The sequence below is a fragment of the Alosa alosa genome, chromosome 11 (genome assembly GCF_017589495.1).
Source record: "Alosa alosa isolate M-15738 ecotype Scorff River chromosome 11, AALO_Geno_1.1, whole genome shotgun sequence".
In the NCBI taxonomy this organism is placed as follows: Eukaryota; Metazoa; Chordata; class Actinopteri; order Clupeiformes; family Clupeidae; genus Alosa; species Alosa alosa.
In genome coordinates, this window is record NC_063199.1 from 15,776,735 (window position 1) to 15,803,070 (window position 26,336).

Below are 26,336 nucleotides of genomic sequence, written 5' to 3' on the forward strand. Positions count from 1 at the left end.
ATCTGACCACTGTTTAATTGTTGAAATGAGCTTACATGTCTTTGATATTTACTTAGACAATTGATTTTTCTCATTGCCTGGATTACAGGAGCACTGGCACCAGATGGTAGTGGGATGGATAATCTCTGGAGGCACTGCTACTCGTACCCCAACACACACACACACACACACACACTCCTGCTCGTGCCCCTCACTGATTCCTAGAAAGGGGAGTGTGTGGACCAGAAACCCCCACCATAGCAGGTAAAGCCAGCTCAGCAGTCAGAGAGGCCAGGGAAGGGGACAGACCACATAGTGACCCGTGTGTGTGTGTTGAAAAGGGGGAGAAATGTGTTTCCTTTCTGTTAAACGTGACCTTGTGGCACAAACCGTGGGGACAGTGACAGGTCTTGACTGTTAAATTGCGGGAAATTCCTCTACTGTATATTATTCTAAAGGTGATAACGAATTAAGTAGGCTATATTAAAAAGTATTAACAAATCTTGTGAGTTACAGAGCATTGGTAGATCCTACAGATAAAATGACACTCAGGATTTCACAATTTTTTTTCTTTTTCTCCATACTGATCACAAAGTTAGTACAGTCTAATGATCTAATTGCTTTTGCATACTTGCCAAGTCGATGGATGTGTTATTCCACTGACTTGTGTTAAGGATAGTTTAATCCACACATATGTTACCTTATGCGCTGCAAAGCTGCTAATCCAAAGAACCCAGATGCGTAATACTGTGTTTCTTATTATTCATGGAAGCATTTGACCACCATCTGGCTTCTTGAATGTAACTACAGCTAATTACAGTTTAGGTCTTAGGAACTGGGCAGGGATCATGAGAATTACAAACAATGGATGATTCAGTTCCATTTAGGAGTTCATCATTTTTCTTCTCAATCATGCAATTACTTGTCTTAATTTTCTGAATATTCAGTTCTCACCATTATAAGAAATGGATGAGCAAGCGGGCATTTTCAAGTAAATTGGCCACTTCCTGATAAAAGGGTTACATATTGTACATATTGTAATTGTAATTTATTTATTTCAGCAGGGACAGTGAACTAAAAACATTAACCTTGTGTATGAAATCTAGACACACAATAATGCGTCAATGCAGTGATCTTACTAACATGTAATTTATTCATTACAATGCTTGAATATCTCATTGAGATATAGTCCAACACATGGTTTATAAACGCACATTTATTTTATTTTTTTTAGATTAGAATAGATTCAACTTTATTGTCAATTAGCTATTAGCCTGATGTCGTCATACTCAATTCTAGTCAGAATTAGAGTATGATACTGCTCCATTGGGATGTGATTATGGTGCGTGTTTCAACAGGGGTTCTTCTTCACAAATGCCGTCTTCTTCTCCACAAATGTCTTAACATTGTTTTCTGGTTATTGCGCTGTCAATATCTTGTACAACAGACATGATAGCGAAATCTAACTTTATTTAAATGGCACTTAAAAAGACACCGTACCATACTGAAAGCTAATATTTTGTCACTAGCAACCTACATCTGTCCTCTGTCAAACACAGTTGCATTTTCCGCTCTGAACAAACCCCATCTGGAGTTCTTACTAGTTCTGGAGTTAACTAGTAAAGGCCAAAATGCATACCAGTCATCTAGTTGAAGGCTTTTGGGTCTCTGAGCCAAAATGTGCACATGTTTACTAGTGAAGGCAAAACACCTCACTAGTTAACTAGTTGCAGTAGGTCAATGTCACTAGTTAACTAGTGAACCATAAATGGCTTACTAGCTAGCTAGGTGATGGCAGCAGGCTCACTAGTTAAATAGTTGATGCATCATTTGTCCAAACTAGTTAACTAGTGAGGTCATAAATGTATACTAGTAAACTAGTTCAAGACAAAATTCACACTAGTCAACTAGAGGCGCAGAATTCAAATTAGGAGGCGGAGAATTCTGGAAATTGAGGCTTTCTATTGGCTCCCTATGTCCAAATAGAATATGACAACCAATCACAGTGCAGAATTTCACAAAATCCCACCCACAACATTTGCATGTGGCACACAATTTAACATGCTAACAAGGTACTCTTACTAGTTAACTAGTGGCTTCAGTGTGACAAACATTGGCCTTCACTAGTGCTCACTAGTTAACTATGAAGACAAAATGCCCACTAGTTAACTAGTAATGGGTCTAAAACATGTCACTAGTTTACTAGTGTGCACAAAACACCCACTAGTGAACTAGTGATGGCAATTTCCAATTGACTAGTTAACTAGTGAGGTGCAAAAAGTGTCACTAGTTTACTACCCAGATAGCAATTTCCTTTGGGCGGATCGGCATAAACCATTAGATTCGCCTGTAGCGGACATACGGTATCTGACTGTGGGCCAGGTCTGCTCCTGATACAGGTTTCAGCTCTGCTGGCAATGCTGTTTTATCACGGTTTACAGATTTGTCCCAGGTCCAATTTCCGCAACTCAACTGGAAGTCAGGAGATGCGTTTAAAATACAAAACACCGATTTGGCCCAAACCTGTGATACGGATATGAGCCAAGGACCATTTTTTCACAGCAGACCCAGGTGGTAATGATAATTAAGGTATTCTGCTAAATGGACCTTTCCCTACTTCATTTCAAACTGGCTGCAAAGAAAAGAAAAGGTATTTTGGAATGGCACAAATTTAGAAACCATGGGGTGCACTACTGTATGTTCCCATGGCCACTTCATTTCTACAGTAAGGCTGGAAAAGAAGATATAGTTGGCTCAATATTGATCATATGCTCGTTTCATTATTTTTTATTACCTAGCAGTGGTAAAAGTAGTCAATTGTTGTTTGTGTCAGGTGCTATGGGACAACCCCATTTTTGCCACGCATGCAGAAGTCCAAACAGTTTAATCAAGGATCTTTGGTTTGCCTACTGTCAATCTTTTGACATGATTTGCCAGCCTGGACTAGGACAGCCCAACTTTTCAAGGTGGCTCTGCTTTTCTGCTTTTTATCTCTGTTGGTTTATTCAGAGACAACAATAAGCAAGCCGCGATTGATAACTTTACTGTAAGGTTATACTATTATTTTCCAGCAATATAGGCTAGGCTACTAGCTTAGCTTGATTACAAAACAGCCATCACAATAACTAGCCTATTTTGGTAACAGCTAAGAACAGGATCACTGATGATAAAAAAAATATGTTTGTGACTTAACCTATTTTCAAAAGGAATAAATGGCTCATGTTTATTTTTTGTTGTTTCAGATTGACCATGGAGATGACTAGGGAAGACAGCCTGAATATCGATGGGAACAGTGGAATTAACACGACTTGAACTTTGTCTGGGATTGCACTTCTACAGCCAGGTTGTTGAATAAAAAAATAACTAGATGTACCGTTTATGACCGTTCAGTCCTGTACATCCGTTCAGAAAATAAATCACACTTCAATTTGTCTCCATATTTTACTCCATCCCCACTCTTGAAACTTTTGTGTATGCTTGTTTGGCATGCCTGAGTGTGTGTGTAATGCTGCACAGAAAGTAACCTACTGGTGCTGAAAAACAAATAGATTGTAGAATAGCCAAACATTGTTATAAAACCTTTAAAATCTCCCTAAACAATCACAAGTAGGGCAGTTCATCACAGTTCATCCATTGCAACTGGATTGATGAAAGGTCACTTACACCTGTAGGCTATTGTATTTGGGAAAAGCAAAAGGTATCAGCATAATGTTATTTATTTATTTATTTATTTATTTATTTATTTTTTTATGTATTTATAAACAAAAACATCTCTGTCAGTTCCATGCCGTTTTTAACAGCTATCAAAAACAAAGGTCATTTTTTGGATGGATGGATTTTTTGTGAATGTTTCTTCTTCTACATAAGATTTTAGTCATCTTTAGTTCATGTAATACTTTATTGTCAATGCACAAATTAAGTAACAGTAGTCTGAAACGTTATTGTTAATGCACAAATTAAGTAACAGTAGCCTAGTCTGAAACGAAAATGCTGTTTTACATCTAACCAGTGGTGCAAATAACTGACATGTCCAAATGGGCCTTGATGAAATCATGTAAGCTAGACTGTTCATACACATTTTAACGCATTTTGTCCGTTATTGTTAGTGCAAATATAGGCCCCATTGCATTGTTTAACTGAGGTCCATGGCTAGCTGGCTTTCATCAGACCAAGCTCCAATCTTTTAAGAAATCAAAAATAAATAGCGGGCAGATCAGGCTGGGTTCACCCAGCCTTCCATAGGCACCCGATATTGTTTAATTTTCCCATTGAGATATACCACGTTGGCTATTCTAAATGCAAAAAATGCATCAGGGAGTTATGACAAACGGTAACTAACAAACTAGATCCTAATAGAAAGCTGTTAGCTTCCCTAAGCTACAGGTAGGATTATAAGGTAGGCCTATTTACAACATAAATTGTCAATAGGCTATGCTGGCGACACAAATAAAATCTCCTTTGGAAACCAATGGCTTAACTATCAAACGGACTTAAACTGTCATATCGTTTCAAAAGTTGTAATAACATTCACGCAGCTCCATGAGTCAAGGAAAACCCAATGAAGTAGCCACTTCTAAATGGGACCCACTACACAGTAAGCAAAAGGTGTTTTGCTAAAGCAGCCATAATGAAATGAAGGTGTCATTGTTTGGATACTTCACACACACGCTTTTTAATTTCACAGACTACAATTACCAAGCTGTAATCAAAGCACAACACCCTGCATTAAAAACAAAATAAACAGGCGTCTCAGTCTCACGCTATGTATAGGCAAAACTATATCAGACCGGTGTAACGTTGGTAAATCTTCTATTGCACAGAATGATTTTGTAGCACGCGATGCAATAAATGACAGTCGAAGATACAAACAGTGCTGCTATACATTTGCTTGGTATAACCGCATTTATAGTTTTCTACAAATGCAATAAATCAAATGCCTTCATCACTCAACCAGCGCTAACGGTAACATTACCTAAGTCCTTATTGATATTACAAGATTAACGTATAAAGCAGTAAAACCAAGCATGTCCGATAAACATCCTCAGATTTATTTCGGCTTCAAGAAGAAATGGGAATTACACTTCATGTGAACATCGTCCCTATCCTTATTAGATGTTCGCTGCGGTAAATTACAGTCCTTGTATGGCGTCCATTGTTTTTCCAACCCACTTTTAACTTCCAACAAAATTACGTCTCACTGCAACGATCCATCTAGTGGACAAACGACTACTTCGCCAATACTGAAAATGCAGCCATGATGATGATGATGAATATTTATTTTGGCTTTCTTTTAATCCTACTGAATTTGTAATTATGTATCGGCCGCTCTAATACCGATAGTATATGTGGGTGCCTGTGTGTGTGCATGTGTATATGTGTGCACCGCCATTTACAGACCAATGAGTGATTGGTGGTGGTCCCCGGGGGGCCGAAATGAAATTTTTCCGTAAAAGTCTAGTGGGGCTACATACCCACCAAATTTCATGTACCCGGTGGTTCGGTGTCCCGGTATCAATGACCAAAAATTCAGGAGTAGATGACGGAAAAATTCTTGAATTGTGTGCATGTGTGCGTGTACAAATTTATGTTTGTGTGTGTGGGGGTGTGTGTGTGTGTGTATGTGCGTGCTTGTGTGTTTGCCTGCGTATGTGTGTTTGTGCATGTGCATGCATGCTTACATATGTCTACTGTGTGAGTATGTGTCATAATTATGATTACTGTAAATGTATGTGTGTGCGTGTGTATCTGTTTATGCACATGTGCACATGGAATGGGTTAACATGACCCTGGAGGCAAACATCTGGGAAAAAATTGGTCATCCTAGGCCCTACAGTTCTCAAGATATTCACAGAGAACTGTGGTTGCCCTACCCTCCATTCGGGGGTCCAGTCCAGCGTGGGGGGGGCTACGATCAAAACGAAAGAATGACGGTTCCATGCTATCCATGTGGGGTACATGCCCACCAAGTTTTGTGTACCCCGTCTTTCAGTGTCCCGGGAATCCTTGTTGGTGTATCGCCACTAAAATGTACACATAAATTATTTTATTGTAAGGCCCCCATGAACGAAAGTACACAAAACTTGGCATGCATTCGGAGGTGTCATAATGATCCTACACTTTTAATTTCGTGCAGTTTTGACCTTGTCAGCCAGAGATATTGTGATGAAAAACACCTAATTTTTTGCTTTTAATTTTTAACTAGGTGGCGCTATACATGAAATAAGTGGTAATGGGATGGGTTGACATGCCCCCCTTAAGACCAACATACATAAAAAAGGTGGACCTCCTAGGCCCCTACGGTTCTCGAGATATTCACAGAAAACTGTCTCCGGCCACCTACAGGCCAGTTGGTGTATAGTAACATAAATTAATTTATTGTGTGGCCCCCATGAACGGAATTCCACAAAACTTGGCGTGCATACAGAGGGGTGTCATAATGATCCTACACTTCCAATTTCGTGCAGTTTTGACTATGTTAGGTCACAGATACCTTCAATTACAACACCTCATTTTACTTTTTTGTGTTTAACTAGGTGGCGCTATACATGAAATGAGTGGTTATGGAATAGGTTGACATGGCCCCTTGAGATCAACATACAAAAAGAATGGTCCTCCTAAACCCTACGGTTTTCGAGATATTCACAGAAAACTGTGTCTGCCCTACCCTCCTTCGGGGTCCAGTCCAGCGGGGGCTACAGATCAAAACGAAAAACGATGGTTCCATGCTATCCATGTGGGGTTACATGCCCACCAAAAAAAAAAAAAAATATATATATGACTAAACCTATATGACGGCGTCATAATAAGACACTTATGTGTAAAGTTTTTACCCCCCTTGTGTTTTGTAGCCTAGCTTATGTTTATCAGTTGAGCTGTTGGGAAAACGTTACGAACTTTAGCCTGGGTGAACCTATAACGAACCTGTTAGCAAATGTGTAGCAAACAGATTTTCAGGATAATTAGCCCTACTACCAATCACATTTCACATGTCAAATAAAAGCCGGCTGATGTCTGATAAACGGGTCCGTACCACACACAATAAAAGCGGACCCGATTGCATATGATAAACAGATCTGGAACACGCCAGTAACACAGACTACCATACGGAACTGGGCCAGTCTTAGCCCTTATTGGTACCAGATCCGTCAAACGGATCCAGACCAATTTTGGACCGATGCGCTTGGGACGCCGGATCAGGTCCATTATGCAGATCCGTGCGGGACGTTGTGGTAGACGAAATTGTTCCACTAGTTAACTAGTGGACAAAAACGGTCAGCTTGTTTGTGTTTTTAGGTGTAACTAGTTAACTAGTGAACAAAATATGCATGCCAATAGTTAACTAGTAAGGCCCACAACACCCCTCACTAGTAAACTAGTGGGTATTTTGGCCTTTACATGTTAACAAGTGACCATTTTGGCATCTCACTAGTTAACTAGTGGGGCTGAAATGGCCTTCACTAGTTAACTAGTGGGCGTTTTAAAGCACACTACCCAGATAGCAAACATACACTGGGACGAACTGGGCCACACCTACCACAACGTCCGACACGATCGCATAATGGACCTGATCCGGCGTCCAAACGCACATCGGTCCAAAATTGGTCTGGATCCGCTTTGACGGATCTGGTACCAATAACGCTAAGACTGGCCCAGTTCCGTATGGTAGTCTGTGTTACTGACGGTTCCAGATCTGTTTATCATATGCAATACGGGTCCGCTTATTGTGTGTGGTACGGACCCGTTTATCAGACATCAGCCGGCTTTATTTGACATGTGAAATGTGATTGGTAATTAGGGCTAATTATCCTGAAAATCTGTTTGCTACACATTTGCTAACAGGTTCGCTATAGGTTCACCCAGGCTAAAGTTCGTAACGTTTCCCAACAGCTCAACTGATAAACATAAGCTAGGCTACAAACACAAGGGGGTAAAAAAAACGCTACACATAAGTGTCTTATTATTTTTTTATTCAACAACCTGGCTGTAGAAGTGCAATCCCAGACAAAGTTTAAGTCGTGTTAATTCCACTGTTCCCATCGATATTCAGGCTGTCTTCCTCAGTCATCTCCATGGTCAATCTGAAACAACAAAAATAAACATGAGCCATTTATTCCTTTATGAAAATAGGTTAAGTCACAATTACACTCGTTTTTTTTTCATCAGTGATCCTGTTGGCGTTAGCTGTTACCAAAATAGGCTAGTTATTGTGATGGCTGTTTTGCTCAAGCTAAGCTAGTAGCCTAGCCTATATTGCTGGAAAATAATAGTATAACCTTATAGTAAAGTTATCAATCGCTCGTTTGCTTATTGTTGTCTCTGAATAAACCAACAGAGATAAAAAAGCAGAAAAGCAGAGCCTACCTTGAAAAGTTGGGCTGTCCTAGTCCAGGCTGGCAAATCATGTCAAAAGATTGACAGTGAGCAAAACCAAAGATCCTTGATTAACGTTACTGCTTGGACTTCTGCATGCGTATGCCATATAATATGGGGTTGTCTCATAGCACTGTTTGATCTGACACAAACAACAATTGACTACTTTTACCACTGCTAGGTAATAATAAAAATAATGAAACGAGCATATGATCAATATTGAGACAACTATATCTTCTTTTCCAGCCTTACTATAGAAATGAAGTGGCCATGGGAACATAGTACACCCCATGGTTTCTAAATTTGTGCCATTCCAAAATACCTTTTTTTCTTTAGCAGCCAGTTGACAATGAAGTAGGAAAGGTCAATTTAGCAGAATCAGCACCTTAATTAATATCATTACCACCTGGGTCTGCTGTGAAAAAATGGTCCTTCGGCTCATATCCTATCACAGGTTTGGGCCAAATCGGTGTTTTTAGTATTTTAAACGCATCTCCTGACTTCCAGTTGAGTTGCGGAAATTGGACCTGGGACAAATCTGTAAACCGGTGATAAAACAGCATTGCCAGCAGAACTGAAACCTGTATCAGGAGCAGACCTGGCCCACAGTTAGATACCGTATGTCCACTACAGGCGGATCTAATGGCTTTTATCGCGGATCCGCCCAAAGGAAATTGCTATCTGGGTAGTAAACTAGTGACACTTTTTGCACCTCACTAGTTAACTAGTCGAATGGAAATTGCCATCACTAGTTCACTAGTGGGTGTTTTTTGTTTAAACTAGTGACACTTTTTAGACCTCACTAGTTAACTAGTGGGCATTTGTGTCTTCACTAGTTAACTAGTGAGCAGTTCTGCCTTCACTAGTTTACGTGTCACAATGAAGCCACTAGTTTACTAGTTAAAGATCTTTTGGCCAGCATGTTAACTTGTGTGCCATACGCAAATGTTGTGGGTGGGATTCTGTGAAATTCTGCGCTATGATTGGTTGTCATGTTCTATTTGGACATAGGGAGCCAATAGAAAGCCTCAATTTCCAGAGTTCTCTGCCTCCTAATTTGAATTCTGCGCCACTAGCTGACTAGTGTGAATTTAGGCTTCAACTAGTTTACTAGCATACATTTATGACCTCACTAGTTAACTAGTTTGGACAAAGGATGCATCAACTAGTTAACTAGTGAGCCTGCTGCCATCACCTAGCTAGCTAGTAAGCCATTTATGGTTCACTAGTTAACTAGTGACATTGACCTACTCCAACTAGTTAACTAGTGAGGAGTTTTGCCTTCAACTAGCTGACTGGTATGCATTTTGGCCTTTACTAGTTAACTAGTGGACATTTCTGGCTCTCCCTAGTTAACTAATGAAGCTAATATGTGTTCACTAGTTAAAACATTTGGCTCACTAGTTAACTAGTTGCACAAACATGGCTCACTAGTTAACTAGTTGACAAAAATGGCTTGCATGTTGGCCTGATATCAAGATATCAGAATAAATGCTCAAGCGGCTGGCAACATAGAAGTTAACAAGTGGGAATTTGACATTCAGTATTCAGCTAAACATTTTTGTACCTTACTAGTTGACTAGTAAAATATAGAAGTTTTTAAACTAGTTAACTAGTGTACATTTCAGTGTCCACTAGTTAACTAGTGAACATGCTGAGCATTACTAGTTAACTAGTAAGAGATGAAACATATGAACTAGTTAACTAGAGAGAATTTGGGCCTTACTAGTTAACTAGTGAGCATTTTGGCTGTCACTAGTTAACTAGTTCACACAGAAATGGCTCACTAGTTAACTAGTGGACAGAAATGGCTTGCATGTACATGACAATTATGCCTGATGTCAAGATATCTGAATAAATGCTCAGTCGGCTTGCCATAGAAGTCCACCATTTTGTCTCCATCTCTGGTATGTGAATTTCCATAATGATACATTGTGATTTCCTTTTGTATTGTGCTGTGCGTTGCGGTTCCATTAAACTCCTCATGTGTTTGTGCTCGTCCTGAGCACGAGGAAAGCTACCTGCAACACATCTTAAAAAGTTAATCTCACTCTTTGACAATAGCTGACATTCAAAGAGATTATACACAAAGAGGCTTAGATGGCAGCACGGAGATGTGAACTTCTGTGAACTTGCCTTCAAGGACATTTCAACGCTCTCACAATGGACTGATGGAACATTGTTTATGCATTGCTTTCATTATCGTATCGTCATATTCTATTTTGCTGTATTTTTGAGGATGTTGCTCATTTCAATTGCATTTATGAAGAAGACCACTGCTATACAGTGCATGAAAATTAATTGTGGCAATATATTTTTGTTTCAATATTGCCATAGTTTTTAAGAAAAAAAGCCCATAGATCTGTTTAATTAATATGTCACTGTGTGCACCACTGATTTTTTCCAAGTTTTTCTCTGACCCCTCTCTCACACTCTCTTGCTCTAGTCAGGACCCACTTCAATTTGTGGAAATTCAGGGTTCTTAATGGGTCTGTGTGGGACTGACCTGAGAAAATTGAGTTTGATCAGACACACGGGTTGAGGTGTGTCTTAATTGTGCAACTTGTGGCGGCTACATGGTGGAGTGTGAGTGTATGTGTGTGTGTGCGCACGTGTGTGTGTGTGTGTGTGTGCGTGCGTGTGTGCGTGTGTGCGCGCGCGTATGTGGGATCTCCTAAACAATCTTACGGCCGATGAGTCCTGTCAGGAGGCTAAAGAGAGGAGCAATCTGACACTTATCCTCCCCTCTGCCCCCCAACCCCAGCCCCACCCTGGGTACACATTCTGCTGATGGAAGCACCACTTCAGCCGGGCAGCAGCTGTTTACTATCAGAGATCTAGGTCAGGGTGTGGCAGAAAGGGGAGGGTGTGTGTGTGTGTGTGTGTGTGTGTGTGTGTGGGAGGGGTGATTGATGCGTGTGTACATACATGTGAGTGAGTGTATGTGTGTGTGTGTGTGTAGAGGATGGGAAGGAGTGGAGAACAGAGAGGAGGGTGATGTGTCTACTGTACGTGTGTTTGTGTGTGTGTGTGTGTGTGTGTTTGTGCGTGTGTGTGTGTGTGTAGAGGATGAGCAGTTCTTGGAAAGGCAGGAGAGCTTTCAGATGTGCTTTGGAACTTGCCCAAATATTGAATCAAATCAGCACACACATTAAATTGAAAATCTAAATTGAAAATCTAACACAAAGATTCTCAGTGACTCTCAACTCATACTCTTTGTGCATAAAATTGCTTTCTCTAATTTAAACATTCTTCATCATACCTACATTAAATTTCACATTCACTTCTAATTATAATTTTACCGGTAACACTTTACAATAAGGTTACACAATTTAGCATTAGTTAAGCATTAACAAACACATCATTATTCATCATTATTACGTGTGTTTACTTAAAGATAAACAAATGTGCTTTTCCTCATTAATAGAGTCAAGAGTGTTGTTTGTTATTTAGTAGGTGTTATCAACAGGCGCGCCTGCAGGTGTCTGTAGATGGGTACCATAGCATTCATTCCTACAGGTGTCAGATGGGTACCATAGCATTCATTCCTACAGGTGACTGTAGATGGGTACCATAGCATTCATTCCTGCAGGCGCCCCTGGTTATCATTGTGTTTTCCGGTTATAAATTATGAATTCCTAATGTGTACATTGTTAATCCTTAAGTAATGTTGAAAACATACTTAATAATGATGAATTAAGTGTTTGTTAATGCTTAACTAATACTTAACTAATGCTAAATTGTGTACATTTATAGACTGTGTTTACATGCACTTCAGTATCCCGGTTATGATCGGGATTTTTAATTATCCCGATTCTGTATTTGCACATGTAAACATCATATCCCGATTTCAAAACCCCCGGATAATCTCTTATCCTGGTTTTGAGTAACCCGTTTAAGCAGATGGAGTACTCCGGGAATCTATTAGAACTTTATTGTTGTAACCGGGTAACTAGTATTCATCATGTATACTGGGATTTTAATAACCAGGGTTCGCTGTGTTCATTTAAACACCATATCCCAAATATGATCAAAACCGGGATAAGCCTTATAACTGGGATACTGAAGTCATAAAGCGCTTTTCTTTACTGAAGTTGATACCTTCACATATACACTCACACACCAATGGTGCATTGTATTGGAGTATTGTCTTTTTAGCGATTAGATGTTTCACTATACTTCTGTCAAATTCATGTGGAAACTGTGACGTGTATCATCACTGATCATTGCAGTCCTGATAAATGCACAGACCATTGGATGGACAGACTGGTGGACGGAACACCTGAGGGAGCAGAACACCTAATCTGTCTCTCTGTCCTGGGGGGGGGAGGGTTGGGTGTCTGAGCGCCCCTTCCATATCAGTGGGGGCTGGCATCAACACCATCTCTGGCTGACGTGGGGTGTGCTCTGGCTCTGCCCTGCTGTAAGAGGCTAATCCCGGCTGCTGCTGGTGGCTCTGGCTGCAGGCTGTGACCCTGGTGGTGAGGCCATGCTGCATGCTGAGAGGGCTTTAGAGCGGCTCGGTTATGTAACAGCGGCTGAGGAGGAGGAAGCCTCAGGGCTCCACAGTCAGCACTGCACAGATCAGAGCCTAAACACCTTAGCGCCTCACTCCCCCTGGGAGGTGTCAGACGTGGATGGCCGGTGGGGGTTGGGTTGTTGTTGAGGAGGATGAAGATGCATGTTTGAGGCGGGCATTGCTAGAATGCAGATTTGTGATGGGTTGAATGATGATGACGAGTAAGAACAATAAGGGTCACACCTGGGGACATTCATGCAGAGTAAATGCACACAGCTATAAACAAAATAACTGATCAAATAGACTATACAATTAATACATATCTCCAGTAGGTGAGTTCAGGAAGAACCAAATGCATTTTACATGTTGTTGCCAGAAATAACAGCTGGAGGAACACCCTGTCAGGAACAGTGGACATACATGTATGCAGTTTCAGTTTAGAAGTCATTTCTAGAAATGTGAACGCCACATGAGGAGTTTAATGCCACTACTATACTGATTTAGATGTCAGTTTTCATCTTTTTTTTGTTTAGCACATTTTATTGATTTTTGCCAATAAAAAGACAATTCTGAACAACAAGTTGTTTAATCTTGGTTGTACAAAAGTGTAGTATAAGTGGTATAACGTAGTATAGTAATAACCAGATGGCAAGTGGCTCGATGGCAATTGTGAAGAAGAGAGGGGATAGGGGGCAACCCTGACTCAATGTCTTAATAGAAGTCTGAGGTAAAGCCATCTGGTCTAGGTGTTTTATTGCTAGGATTTAATAGCATGAAATATTTCCCCCTAATAATGAACTGTGTTCAGATTGGAGGAAATGTAAGGTTGTTGAAAAAGCTGTCTATTGTGGAAAGTTTTCATCACATTCAGAGGTATAGAGGTCGCTGTTTTTTAAAGGCGCTGTTAATCTCCAGATGATCATCACAATTTCGTCATTTTTATGTAGGTATAATTATGTAGGTTTGGCGGGCTTGTTGGGCTAAAAGCTTGCCAGCCTTGTCACCTGATTGAATCATATTCTGTTTGTGTGTGTAGTCTTTAAGAGCTGGAGATGGGAATGATGAGTAAAGTTCATCAACACTAGCCAAAGCTTGAGAGATGTCAAGTTTGGCCATTCTTATTGTTTTCAATTCAATTCAATTATTTGCCCTCAAAGCTTTAAGTGTCTCAAGATCGAATGAGAAATCAGTTTTCATCTTTTAAATGTACATTTCAACTTCCTGTTCCTCAACTACCATAACCTCCAGCTCCTCATGTGTCCCTTACTTACAGTATTAGGCTACTGTAGACATTTCACATCTGGTGAGCATGTCTAATCATTCTATTTCCAGGGCAAACCCCCACAATTAATCTTATTGTTTCGCCATAATCTCTGCCCTGCCCATCTAAGCAAGCCTTGTCCTAAAAATCTAGCAGGGACATTTTGCATCAGAGCCACCTGTCGATTACATAAACAGAGTTAATACACACCTGATCTGCCTGTTACCATGCTAAATGACAGGTAAGCTGTGACAGGTGGCATTTACACACTCCTGCCACTAGAGGTGCTTCATTTGATGGAGATCTACAGTACTTAATGCATCACAATGATCAGGTTTTCCCATACATCTATCAACATTTTAGATCTTATATGTTGTAATTGACTCTGTAATTGCCTTAGAAACAAAACGTGAGAGCAGACATAGTCACATGAAAAAAGAAAAAAAAGAAGAAGAATGGACTGTTAACACTCAATATGTTCTGAAGAAGTCCAGACAACGACTCTACTTCCTTCGTCAGCTAAGGAAATTCAAAGTTTCTACATCCATCATGAAGGCCTTCTACACTTCAGCGGTTGAGAGTGTTCTAACTGGTAGCATCATCACCTGGTATGGGAACTCCACAGTTAGAGATTGTAGTACTCTGCAGAGTAGTGCGCTCAGCTGAACGTACTATAAGAACTCAACTCCCTGCTCTAAAGATATCTATTCCAGAAGAGTACTCCTAAGAGCCCAAAAGATTCTGAAGGACTTCTCATCCTAACAATGGATTATTCCTACCGCTGAAATCAAGAAGACGCCTATGTAGTCACAAAGCCAGAACTGAGAGACTCAGGAGAAGTTTTTATCCCCAGGCCATCTGAACTCTGAACTCACACTATACTGACTTTGCACACATTCACTCCTCAGCACTCTCAAACATTTCCCAACTCTGAATTCACACTATACTGAATTTGCACTCATTCACTCCACAGCACTCATGACCCCACACACACACACACCTACGTGACTTTTAGCACTTTTACATCCCTCTCCCTATGCTACAGACCTTTTATTTATTTTCTTATTTCATCACACGTCAAAACACACACACACACACACATCTGACTTTCTCCAACTTTTGCACATCTTCATAGAACTTTTTATGTATTATTTTTGATTTCTCCTCCATCTATCTACCCATGTCCTTGATTGCCTAGCCTTTCTGCCCCCCTCCCCTATTATGGCCACTGTCAGTTCTATGGCTAGTGAGGACACATTCATATTTAACCAATATAGCACGAGTGAGAGTGGGGTTGGTCATGGGAATATCCATGACCAACCCCACTCTCACTCGTGCTATATTTGTTAATTATACAACAATTCTACCACAAACTAAATAATCTGAAAACATCCCGTTATTGTTTAAAAATGTTAATTTCGACATCGTTCTTACGCATCAAAAAATAGTTCCCTTTTCAATAGACAGCGTCTTGGTTGCTAGGTAACCAACATTCCAGATCCCTCGTTACGGGTCTTTGTGGTTTACGTGTCTTCTTGAAAGAAATGTTGAAAGTCGGGCTGAAATGACATTCATATCTAGGTAGGTTTGCTCCATGCATTTTACAAGGACAGTGGGCCATGTCATGTAAAGCAGTGTTTCTCAAAGTGTGGTCCGGGGACCACTGGTGGTCCGCAAGCTAGCCCAAGTGGTCCGTGAGCAGACGTGGTAAAATATAATATAGATGAGTTGTTTGCAATATTGAACCAAGTTGTATGTAAATCCAAACATTTCTGCAACACTGCCTATGTAGGCTAAGGCATAGCAGTTTAAATCATATAAATTCTCTGACACAATAAGCAAGGTGCAAAGACAATCAGTGAGTAGGCCTATTGTGTAATTTACTGTTGAAGTAGGTCTAGTTTTTTTTTTTTTAGCTAGGTGGTCCGTGAGGCTATTTTTATTGATTAAGTGGTCCTTGGTCTGAAAAAGTTTGAGAAACACTGATGTAAAGGACATGGTACTGCAAAAAAAAAAACGAAACACAGTCTACATTGTACGGAGCCCGGGACAGCTCACTTTAAGTGATATTTTTTCTGGTCGTGATAATTTGTGAGCACGTTTTCCTTTAATTAAGCCCTCGAGTTAATAAAACGTGAGCACGTTTTCCTTTAATTGAGCCCTCGAATTAATACAACGTGACCCCGTTGTAGGCCTAAATTGAGCTCTCGAAATATGTATTTCATGCTCACATTTAGTAATTCCCGACATTTTCTCACCGCTCGCTGTGCTGTGGTGGCAACGTCGTGTTACCTTGACATGGACTAAGCCTACAGCTGTCTGTAACAGTTCATATTGGTAATGTGATGATAACCGTAAGCAGCTAATTAAAGACTTTAGGTGGTCATGTTTTATAGCGGACTTCTACTCTTTGTAGCAGGGGCACTGTGGTGTCAACCGCCAGCTATGGAGACCCATAATGGGGAAATTTACTAGGCTACAAAGGCTACTTTCGCGGGCTCTGTTGTAGCCTAATGACCGGTTTCCACTATCTCCTGGATTGTTGACTTAACTGTGAGGTCTAGAAGTCAATCGAAGCACATCACAGCGACAAGCTCCCAAACAATTACAACACGTAGACCTACTGTTGGTACAAATAGGCTACTGCGTATTAGTAGTATCGCCTAATACCCACCCAATACAATAAGGTTCCCTCTAGCGCCCGATGGGCCTCACCATATAACCCACGCGCACACCAATGATGCACACAACGAGGTAAGCTTTGATACGGACTATGAAACGGGAGACATAAACAGTGTCGTTCACGATGCGCAGCTTCTCAGGCTATGTAGCCCAGCTCACACCGTTCGCGATAAACACCACAGCTCTGCATACACTTGGACCTCAACAAACACTCAAAACTTCGCCAAACATTCAGCTGGACGATGTTGGCAAGGGGCCTTTACAAACACACACAATCATCTGCTCTCCCACCTACAGCCTACCTAACGGGGCTATTAACCAGGTGCACTGCAATCAATGAGATTCCCTCTACGTCACTACAAGCGACACACCTCCCGACGTCATTCCCGGGGATATCCCTTGACACACTATGTTTTTGTGCACACAATTTAATTTCTTCGAGCCCACGTTTTAATTATTCGTGGGTGCGTTTTAGTAGATCGAGATCTCGAATATACTATAACGTGCTCATGTTTACATGTGTCAAAACAATATTGAGTGCACGTTTTACAAATTGTGGCCACGTTTAAGTAGATCGTGCACACAATGTTCTATAACCATGTTCACAAATTGTGCTCTCGTTTTAATAAATCGTGCCCTCGTTTTAGTAAATCGTGCGCTTGTTTTAGTAAATAGTGCACTCGTTTAATAAATTGTGCCCTCGTTTTATGCTTAAAATGAGAGCTTCATTTAGTAAAATGAGGTCACACTATAGTAAAACGAGAGCACAATATAGTAAATTGTGCACACGATTTAGTAAACCGAGCGCACAATTTAGTAAAACGAGCGTACGATTTAGTAAAACGAGTGCACAATATAGTTAAACGAGGGCACAATTTAGTTAAACAAGAGCACAATTTAGTAAAACGAGCGCACATTCTCTCAACATGCAAAACATTTTGCGATGACCCCTCTAGGGCTCCGTAGTATTGCAGAGCCACTCAACTTTATTAATTTATGGTGAATAAATGTTACACTACTGTGCACACTGACGTGACGATACTACCCAGCTAACAATTTATGGTTCCTGGGAACCATAGTTTTTGGTTTCGGGAACGTTAGTTTTTGGTTCCCAAACGTTCCCCGAAGGTTAGTTTTTGAGTAAGTTTTGGTTCCCTTGGAAAGTTTGCTGACAAGACTCTCCTCCAAGTGACAATCATATTATACACAATGCTGGCAATGCTGAGAATAAATAGCATCCTCGTTTATCTTACTTACATTGAGTTGACTGTGCTGCTTAATCCACAGATGTGGTGAAGCCATAGACAGTAAAAGAAGCACTGTTTCGTTATGGTTTGCTAAGGAGTAACCCATTGCTTAAAATAGTGGAGGGCTGGGATGAGAACATTGTGTCAAATCTTCGCATTGTATCGCGGAGTGATTTATTATTAGTCCTAGCTGTGCAAAGTCTGAGGTGAAATGTCCAGGGATATTCCAACTCATGGAACGTCTCTCGGCCAATCAGAAACAAATACATAGTTCCATAGAACCCAATTGTTGTATAATGTTTTATAAATTGTCTTCTCACATGATTGTTTTTATACTCTGGCTGTTTTTATCTAATGTTTTGTAAGTGACTTGGGACAAAAGCAAAAAAAAACTAACTGTACAACTTCAGTGTAGCTGTGATTATTGTTTCTCTCTTGCTATTAAAGCAACATGCTGACAACGGTCACTAATAGACCAAAACAAAAAGGTCCTTTGTTTGGGTATAGTTTACGTATGGGAACACCAGAGGAGAACTTCACTCAATCTCTTCCCAATTAGAAGCAGTGGAGATTAGTGAGGCCCGGGGACTCTGGGAACCCTCCACTCCTCTCTGCTCAGGCCTGTGGGTGTGGACTGTGGACCTTGGGGGCTGTACGCTGTCAAAGCAGGCCTCCAGGTCAGAGTTCAAATGACTGTCTGCCAAACCAGATGCCACCCCCGTCCAGCCCCAGCCCCACCACACACACACACACACACACACACACACACACACACTAAAACCGGCAGCACCTCCCGCTTAAGCAGGATTTCTAATCTTTTTACACACCAGTTTAGTCCAACAGAGAGGGCTCTGTTAAAGGCATTAAGCACCAAGAGATACAATGAAGCCAGTACTAACAAGGGGGCATGGATGGAGCAAAAGCAATCAGGTCTTGACCAAATCATTATCTGAGTTTCAGGGCGGAAAAAAAAAAAACATCTGAGGGTTTGACTTGGTGACAAGAAAACAAGTGTGGAAGATTGAATGCAGACTGGCAATCGCTTTGAGCACAACCAAAAATATGTGTGCTATCATGTCAACAAATTTTAAATCACTGTCTATATATAGAAACACTGTAAGTTAATGACCTAAACCCTCTGTTGCACAGTGGTGTTACTGTTGACTCAATTGTCATTGTTTTGAGACCCAGTGTCATCGGTGGCACGGAGGCATTATTCTGACCAGAGAGCTGTAAAGAGCGAGGTGCATGGAAGCTGAGGGGCTGTGGGGGGGGTGCTGGGGGTCGTGGTGGTCTACAGAAGGCATGTGTTGCTGTCTGGCTTTTGTGTGTGACCTGGCACTGCATAAGTTCCTAATAGGATAGAAGCACAAATCAAAAGAAAAAAGCAAATCACTGACTTCAGCCCTCTAATTACCAGCGAATCACACAGGGGTCACTAATTAGGGTGACTGAGAGCTAGACAGCAGCAGCCACCATATGGCCATGGGGGGTTGACTCATGGAGGAGAGGCCCCTTAGTTCTCTCCTCAGCCCGTGGCTAATTGTTTTTCTTGCCCCTTACTGCCCACCAACCCGACCACCCCACCCCCTCGTCCTCATCCCCTGACCCCCTCGCCATCCACCAAGTGCTCCTGGGGTCTTTGTTAACTTAGCAGAACACGTTATGTGGTAGCCTAAGCCTATTAGCTGATTGGGGACGGTTGTTGTTTTTCCTGCTCCTCTCTTTTTCCAGCCTGGTCACAGTACCTATGGGGGACAGCGATAGCTGCACAGGCATTGAAGGGAGGCTATTCCTATAGTTTTACAACTAAGAGAAGGGATAACAATAATGACAATGTTCAGAAAAATGAATGTAAACTGTTGCGCCTCAATCATGCCATTCTGCTGGAAACTGCTAACATGAGACATGAGTTCATGTAAAACACCGTGGAGAGTTTGATTACTCCAGCCATGGACGGTGGAGTTGACGTAGATTAGCATAATGACTCATAGTGTCATCTGTCCACTGTTGCGGATTAAACAATGATGAAATAGCATGAGAGAGACAACATGTGAATGGGAGATGCTCTTTTTCAGCCTCTAGAGAGCCAGTACAGCTTCTGAAGTTGGCTCTGCAGAACATGCTGTGATTAGAATAAAACTACAAAAAGTGAAGCAAAATTCTGAAACTAAATAGTGTCATATATTCTATTTCCATACACTGGTAATGTGTTAAGTTCTTAAAGACAAAAGATGGACTTCAAAATTCAAAACACAGTGTTGATGATATACTCATTACATTTGAGGTCTTATCATGAGCAATTGCAAAGATGTAGCCTTCACTTTCTCATTTCCACAACTGTTAATCACTGATGATTTTGGGGCTTATTTGGGCCTATGCAGTTAAGTCTCAAAGTATTCATAGTGTCATACCACATTTTTACATATAGTGCATTCCTATTTAACCAATGGGGTTCTTCTACCTGGAAATGGCTTTCTTGGTCAATTGTATTAAATAAAGAAATTGGTATGATATCTGGCTACTGCAAAAGGGGAACATAGAAACACATTTTAAATGTCTATATTTCACAGTCTATACATCTTCAGATGTTATGCATTTGTGAATGTGTTCATCTTCACAGCTTTCCCAACAGAAGCCCAGATAAGAGAGCATTGAAGTCATCCAGTCAACCAGCCATATAATATTATCTTGGATTTTTTAATCAATCAATCTATTGTACAACATGTTTCAGGTTTGAGATCACTGTCAGAAATGACTATTCATTTCTTGACGTGGTTTTTGGCCTTCAGAGTCTAAAAGTCTAAATAAACCAGCATATCTGTTTCTCTACACTATATATTTCAAAAACAATAATGTATGCCTTATCTTTTGTTTGGCTTCAGAAAGTACTTAGACATCTGAAGATGAGCGCACAGAGCCTTCTCCATCACCCCACCCCATCCTGCACCACACCACACCACACAACTCCCCTATTCATTAGCTCTTCTGTTTTTCCACTTGTTGAGGATGTGGCTAAGTCCGAGCTGTGTATGTATGTAAGTGTGTGTGTGTGTGTGTGTGTGTGTGTGTGTGTGACTGATTGATCCACCCCTAGATGAACAGTAAAGATTAAGAGGATGACAAATAGGCATATGCTTACACAGCGTTTGGTGCTAATCTCCTTGTCTTCCTCCTTTAGGGAGCCCCACTCGGGCTTGGGCTCTCAGACACTCCCGGTCATCACTGGACACAGGACCCCCTCCACTAGCACACACAGCACAGTACATCACAACCAAAGGACAGCCAGCAGCAAGGAGCCTACTCAGGGATACAAGTCTTCATCACACCTGAAGGAGGTATCAGGATCCCTAACCTCATCCAGCGGACTGAACTTGTCTTTTTCAGAGAAGCAAAACACTGTTGCACTTTGACTCTTTTTTCCCCCACTTATTTTGTGTTCTTCATCTGAATGGACTATTCTGGGCAATAGTTTTGCAAAGAAACTGTGAGCAAGAAAGCAAAGTTTTGTTTGGCGACTGAAGAGGAAACTTAAAGGAAAACAAGAAAGGCCCAGGAGAGAGATCCTTGGCCTCATCGCTCAAGCAGGACGGCTGAAAAGAGCTTCCAGAACTATCTGCCTGAAGTGCACGCTCTCCTCCAAATGATGGATGACCACATGTCCAAGATAGCCATGGTGCCATCCAGCTCTCCAAGGGACTCCCCTAGGAGCAGCATCACAGACGACAGCCTGCGTGGTGAGAGGAACACATGGCTTATGTGCTATATGGGGTAGAGAGGAGGAATGTATATAGTGGAAGCTAAACGCAAGTAAACGCAGTTTATCCACTTCTGAAATTTCAAAAGGTTTATACACCTCTTATTAGAGTTTATCCACCTCTCAAAAGAGTTTATTCACCAATTGCAAAATCACACTGAAAATCCACATTCATTAACACTCTAGGAACCTAACTTGTATTGTTATAAACATTGGACAATAACCTCCACCATCATCAAAAAAGAATGCCTTTCTTAAAAATCCGATCGCATGGCATTTTACAACTACATCCCTGGTAGAGAGTACATGGTGTATATATATATATATATATATATATATATATATATATACATGGTATATGGTACATTTACCAGCAAGATACTTGTTAAGACATCCGTTGGAAATTGGCATGATGGGGGTGTTTACTGATTTACTGATGGTTTTTGGTTATTCAAAATTGATAACTCATACATTTAGTTTTAAAACATCTAGGTGATCATTTGTAATGTTTAGTATAAAGCAATGTTGTCCACGGTTACACTTGGTGGTCTATTGCCAAATGCCTAATGTATTTCTCACCTGTGTTCCAGGTAAGAGCCCGGCGCCAGGTAAAATCCTGAGCACAGGCCTCCTGTGTAAAGTGTGTGCAGACACCAGCAGTGGGAAGCACTACGGCATCTACGCCTGCAATGGCTGCAGCGGCTTCTTTAAGCGCAGCGTCAGACGGAAGCTCATCTACAGGTGAGGACGACAAGGGTGGCACACACATCATTTTCACCAGGAGGGGGCAGAGTGGAGTTATTTTGCACAGTGTCCATGATCTGAACATAAACAGCTTTGACTGAGAACGTGTTATGACAATGTGCAGCCTCTGATGGCTCAAGGAGATCAAGGTCATTATGTACTTTAGCGGTTTCATAACAGCTATGAATCACAGCTTATATTTGCCTCATCTTCCTCTACGTGAGGCAAGTGGCTGGTCATGCGATCTCACCGAGTCCTCATTTGTCCTTGCAGGTGCCAGGCGGGTACAGGTATGTGCCCTGTGGACAAGGCCCACCGCAACCAGTGCCAAGCCTGCCGCCTAAAGAAGTGCCTTCAGGCTGGCATGAACAAAGATGGTGAGATTTAGGACAAACTGATTTCTCTCCTCCTCTGTCCTCTCTGCCACATTTCCACCAGCACTCCGAACACTGAGCCATGCAAGATTCCTAGACATTTCCCAGGATTTCAAATAATACAATATTTGAAATATATAGGATTATAAAGCCCTGGTTTCAACTGTCAGTTACTTGTATTATAGGGTCTTTGAAATAAACAAATTGGTATGTTTTGTTGTACTCAACAACACCTTATTCTCACCGGTCATTTATTTTCCACATTATTCTCACTTTCCTCCTCTTCTCATTGGGCATTTACTTACTTGTTTTCTCTATTATACATATTTGATCTTTGTTCTTAATTTCTGACTCTCTGTCTTTCTCTCTCCCTTCGTCCTCTCCTCAGCTGTGCAGAACGAGCGTCAGCCGCGCAGCACGGCTCAGGTGCGCCTGGACTCACTGGATGTGGACTCGGAGAAGGAGCACCTGGCCACCACGCGCGAGCCCACCTCCACCTGCTCGGTCATCAGCCGGGCACACCTGCCGTCCTCAGGCATCAGTACCGCCGCCGCGGCCCCACAGCGCTGCCCCAGTCCCCAGAATGGACACCGCTTCATGGCCAGCCTCATGACCGCCGAGACCTGCGCCAAGCTGGAGCCAGAGGATGGTAAGGAGAGAAGGAGAAGAGGAGAGAAGAGGAGAGAAGAGGAGAGGAGGGGAGGGAGAAGAGGAGAGAAGGAGGAGAGGAGAGAAGAGGAGGTAGAGAGAAGAGGAGAGGAGGGGAGGGGAGGGAGAAGAGGAGAGGAGAGAAGGAGGAAAGGAGAGAAGAGGAGGTGGAGAGGAGAGGAGGGGAGGGGAGGTGAGGGAGGAGAGGAGAGAAGGAGGAGAGGAGGAGGAAAGGAGAGAAGGAGGTGGAGAGGAGAGGAGGGAGGGGGAGGGAGGGAGAAGAGGAGAGAAGGAGGAGAGCAGGGGAGGGGAGGGGAGGGAGAAGAGGAGGGAGGGGAGGAGAGGGGGAGGGAGGGAGAAGAGGAGAGAAGGAGGAGAGGAGAGAAGGAGGAAAGGAGAGAAGATAAGGTGGAGAGGAGAGGAGAGGAGGGGAGGGGAGGGAGGGGGAAGTAGAGGAGAGAAGGAGAAGAGGAGAGAAGGAGGAGAGGAGAGAAGAGGAGGTGGAGAGGAGAGGAGAGGAGGGGAGGGCGATGGAGAGGGCAGTGAGGAGACTGCATTCGGGGAAGGACATGGGCAATGCTTGTTTGTATAAATACATATAGAAATACTGATTTGATTGTCTTCATTGATTATCAAGGGCTACAACTGCTTTGTTTTTATTTGCTCTGAGGGGTAAATATTACAAACCATGTAAATAATATAGTGTGGAAATCATTTGCTGGCACTCTGAATCATACATTTAGAACAGGAAACTGGATTATTGATATTTGTTTAATCATATTGTTCATATTTCCCTCAGTGGATGAAAACATTGATGTGACCAGCAATGAGCCTGAGAGGAACTCGCCAGACTACAACACCTCGCTATACCCCTCCAGCAGTCCGGAGAGTGTGTACGAGACCTCCGCCCGTCTGCTCTTCATGTCCGTCAAGTGGGCCAAGAACCTGCCTGTTTTTTCCCACCTGCCCTTCAGAGACCAGGTGAGCTGACGTCAGCCTTCTACTCTGAAGTGAACGTGAACATACAGCGATATTCCCATGAATGCTTTGTTAGTAAATAAATAATTTTCTATTTTATTGTTTTAAAATGTATTTCACATCAAAGAAGAATTTGTTTTTGTTTGACTAAGGGTTGACTTAATAATCATACCCCTACACATTTACCATCAAAGGCCCATAACTTATCATATTGTAGACAAATATTACATTTGTACATTTGGCCATCAATTTGGAAACGGTGACAAATGAATGTGAAACTGATCTGGTCTCTTGTGTGGGCTTTGCACGTGGATGAAACTGATCTGGTCTCTTGTGTGGGCTTTGCAGGTGATTCTTCTGGAGGAGGCGTGGAGCGAGCTGTTCCTGCTGTGCGCCATCCAGTGGTCCATGCCACTGGACACCTGTCCCCTGCTCTCCCTGCCGGATCTGTCCTCCCCCCAGCAGGGCAAGACCAGCCCCTCAGCCTCTGACCTCAGGGTGCTGCAGGAGGTCTTCACCCGCTTCAAGAACCTGGCCGTTGACCCAACCGAGTTTGCCTGCCTCAAGGCCATCGTCCTCTTCAAACCAGGTGAGGAGAAATGGCCATCTGTATGAGTCTGTGTGTGTGTGAGTGTGTGTGCGTGCATGCACACAGTGTTTTAGTGGGCATGTGTGTTTGTGCTTTTGTATGGATGTTTGCACACATTATTCCACACATCTAACCTTTGTTTGCTGTGTCTCTCCCTGATACCCAGAGACGCGAGGGCTGAAGGACCCAGAGCAGGTGGAGAACCTGCAGGACCAGGCTCAGGTGATGCTGGGCCAGCACATCCACACTCTCTACTCCAGCCAGCCAGCCAGGTGAGTGGGGACTACAAAAGACCGAACTCATTGAATAAGAGATGATTTACACAGTGTGTATAACCAGATATAATAATACATATATATCATATTTATAACCAGAATCCCAAAGGGGATCCTAATTAATTTATTAATTGACTTTTTGTAAATTACTGTATTACAGAGTATAAAACAGATCTTTATTCTCCTCTTGTGTCTGTTTGTGTGACCAGGTTTGGGAGACTCCTGCTTCTTCTGCCTGCTCTGCACTTTGTGAGTTCGGAGCGGATTGAGCTTCTCTTCTTCCACCGCACCATCGGAAACACGCCCATGGAGAAACTGCTCTGTGACATGTTCAAGAACTGAAGAGGACACACACCCAACCTGAGAGAGACACCGCCCACACAGTGGCTTCCTGCTCTCTTTCATGGACATCACTACCAACAACCAAGAACAAAAAAAGACAGAGGAATTCCAAAGAGTCATTTCAAACATTTCAACAAGGCAGTGAATACAATGTGACATCTGAATGTTGGATTTGTTAATTTAGTAGTTGATTTTGTTTACCGTTTTGTGTAAAAAATGGAGAAACAGCAGTATTGGCCAAAGCATTTCTGCTTACTAAATGCAAATATGTAGAGACTGTGAGTAGCTATTGTGCAGACAAATGAATATATTTTATAGAAAATAAAAAATATTACCGTTGGTCTGTTTTCTTCTAATTTGTCTGTTGTTTAAAAATGACCAAATCAGGATTCATTCTTGATGCAATGAGATTTGATACTTTTTGCTATTGACTAAATATATGCAAAGCAGCATGCTTATTCCTTTTCTGTAAATATAAATAAAAGCCTTTATTGTGCATTTTAAATGTTGTTTTTTGAGTTTTTAAGAGGTGGGCCCCACGGGGTGTGTAGGCTACAATTGCCACTATGGT

General features: G+C 41.9%; 1 protein-coding gene across 2 annotated transcripts; it reads left to right on the forward strand.

Moving 5' to 3' along the window:
• Nucleotides 1–221: 221 nt before the first annotated feature.
• nr2e3 (nuclear receptor subfamily 2, group E, member 3) lies at nt 222–26,270 on the forward strand. Of its 2 annotated transcripts, none has more exons than XM_048256986.1 (9): nt 222–243; nt 21,240–21,795; nt 22,406–22,556; nt 22,833–22,936; nt 23,322–23,582; nt 24,381–24,562; nt 24,908–25,148; nt 25,315–25,420; nt 25,633–26,270. In XM_048256986.1, exons 2-9 carry the CDS (start codon nt 21,702–21,704, stop codon nt 25,763–25,765), a joined length of 1,272 nt encoding a protein of 423 aa, XP_048112943.1. In that variant the 5' UTR covers nt 222–243; nt 21,240–21,701; the 3' UTR covers nt 25,766–26,270. The 2 variants fall into 2 exon arrangements, with proteins under 2 accessions (XP_048112943.1, XP_048112942.1); XM_048256985.1 differs by lacking the exon at nt 222–243 and adding an exon at nt 15,668–15,710.
• The last annotated feature ends 66 nt before the right edge of the window (nt 26,271–26,336 follow it).

Bases quoted from the DNA above. Each gene is read 5' to 3' on its own strand.
- nr2e3 (XM_048256986.1), top strand. From the start codon at position 21,702: ATGATGGATGACCACATGTCCAAGATAGCCATGGTGCCATCCAGCTCT. The intron at 22,937-23,321 runs GTGAGATTTAGG...TCCTCTCCTCAG, and splicing joins GGCTGGCATGAACAAAGATG to CTGTGCAGAACGAGCGTCAG. The intron at 23,583-24,380 runs GTAAGGAGAGAA...TATTTCCCTCAG, and splicing joins CAAGCTGGAGCCAGAGGATG to TGGATGAAAACATTGATGTG.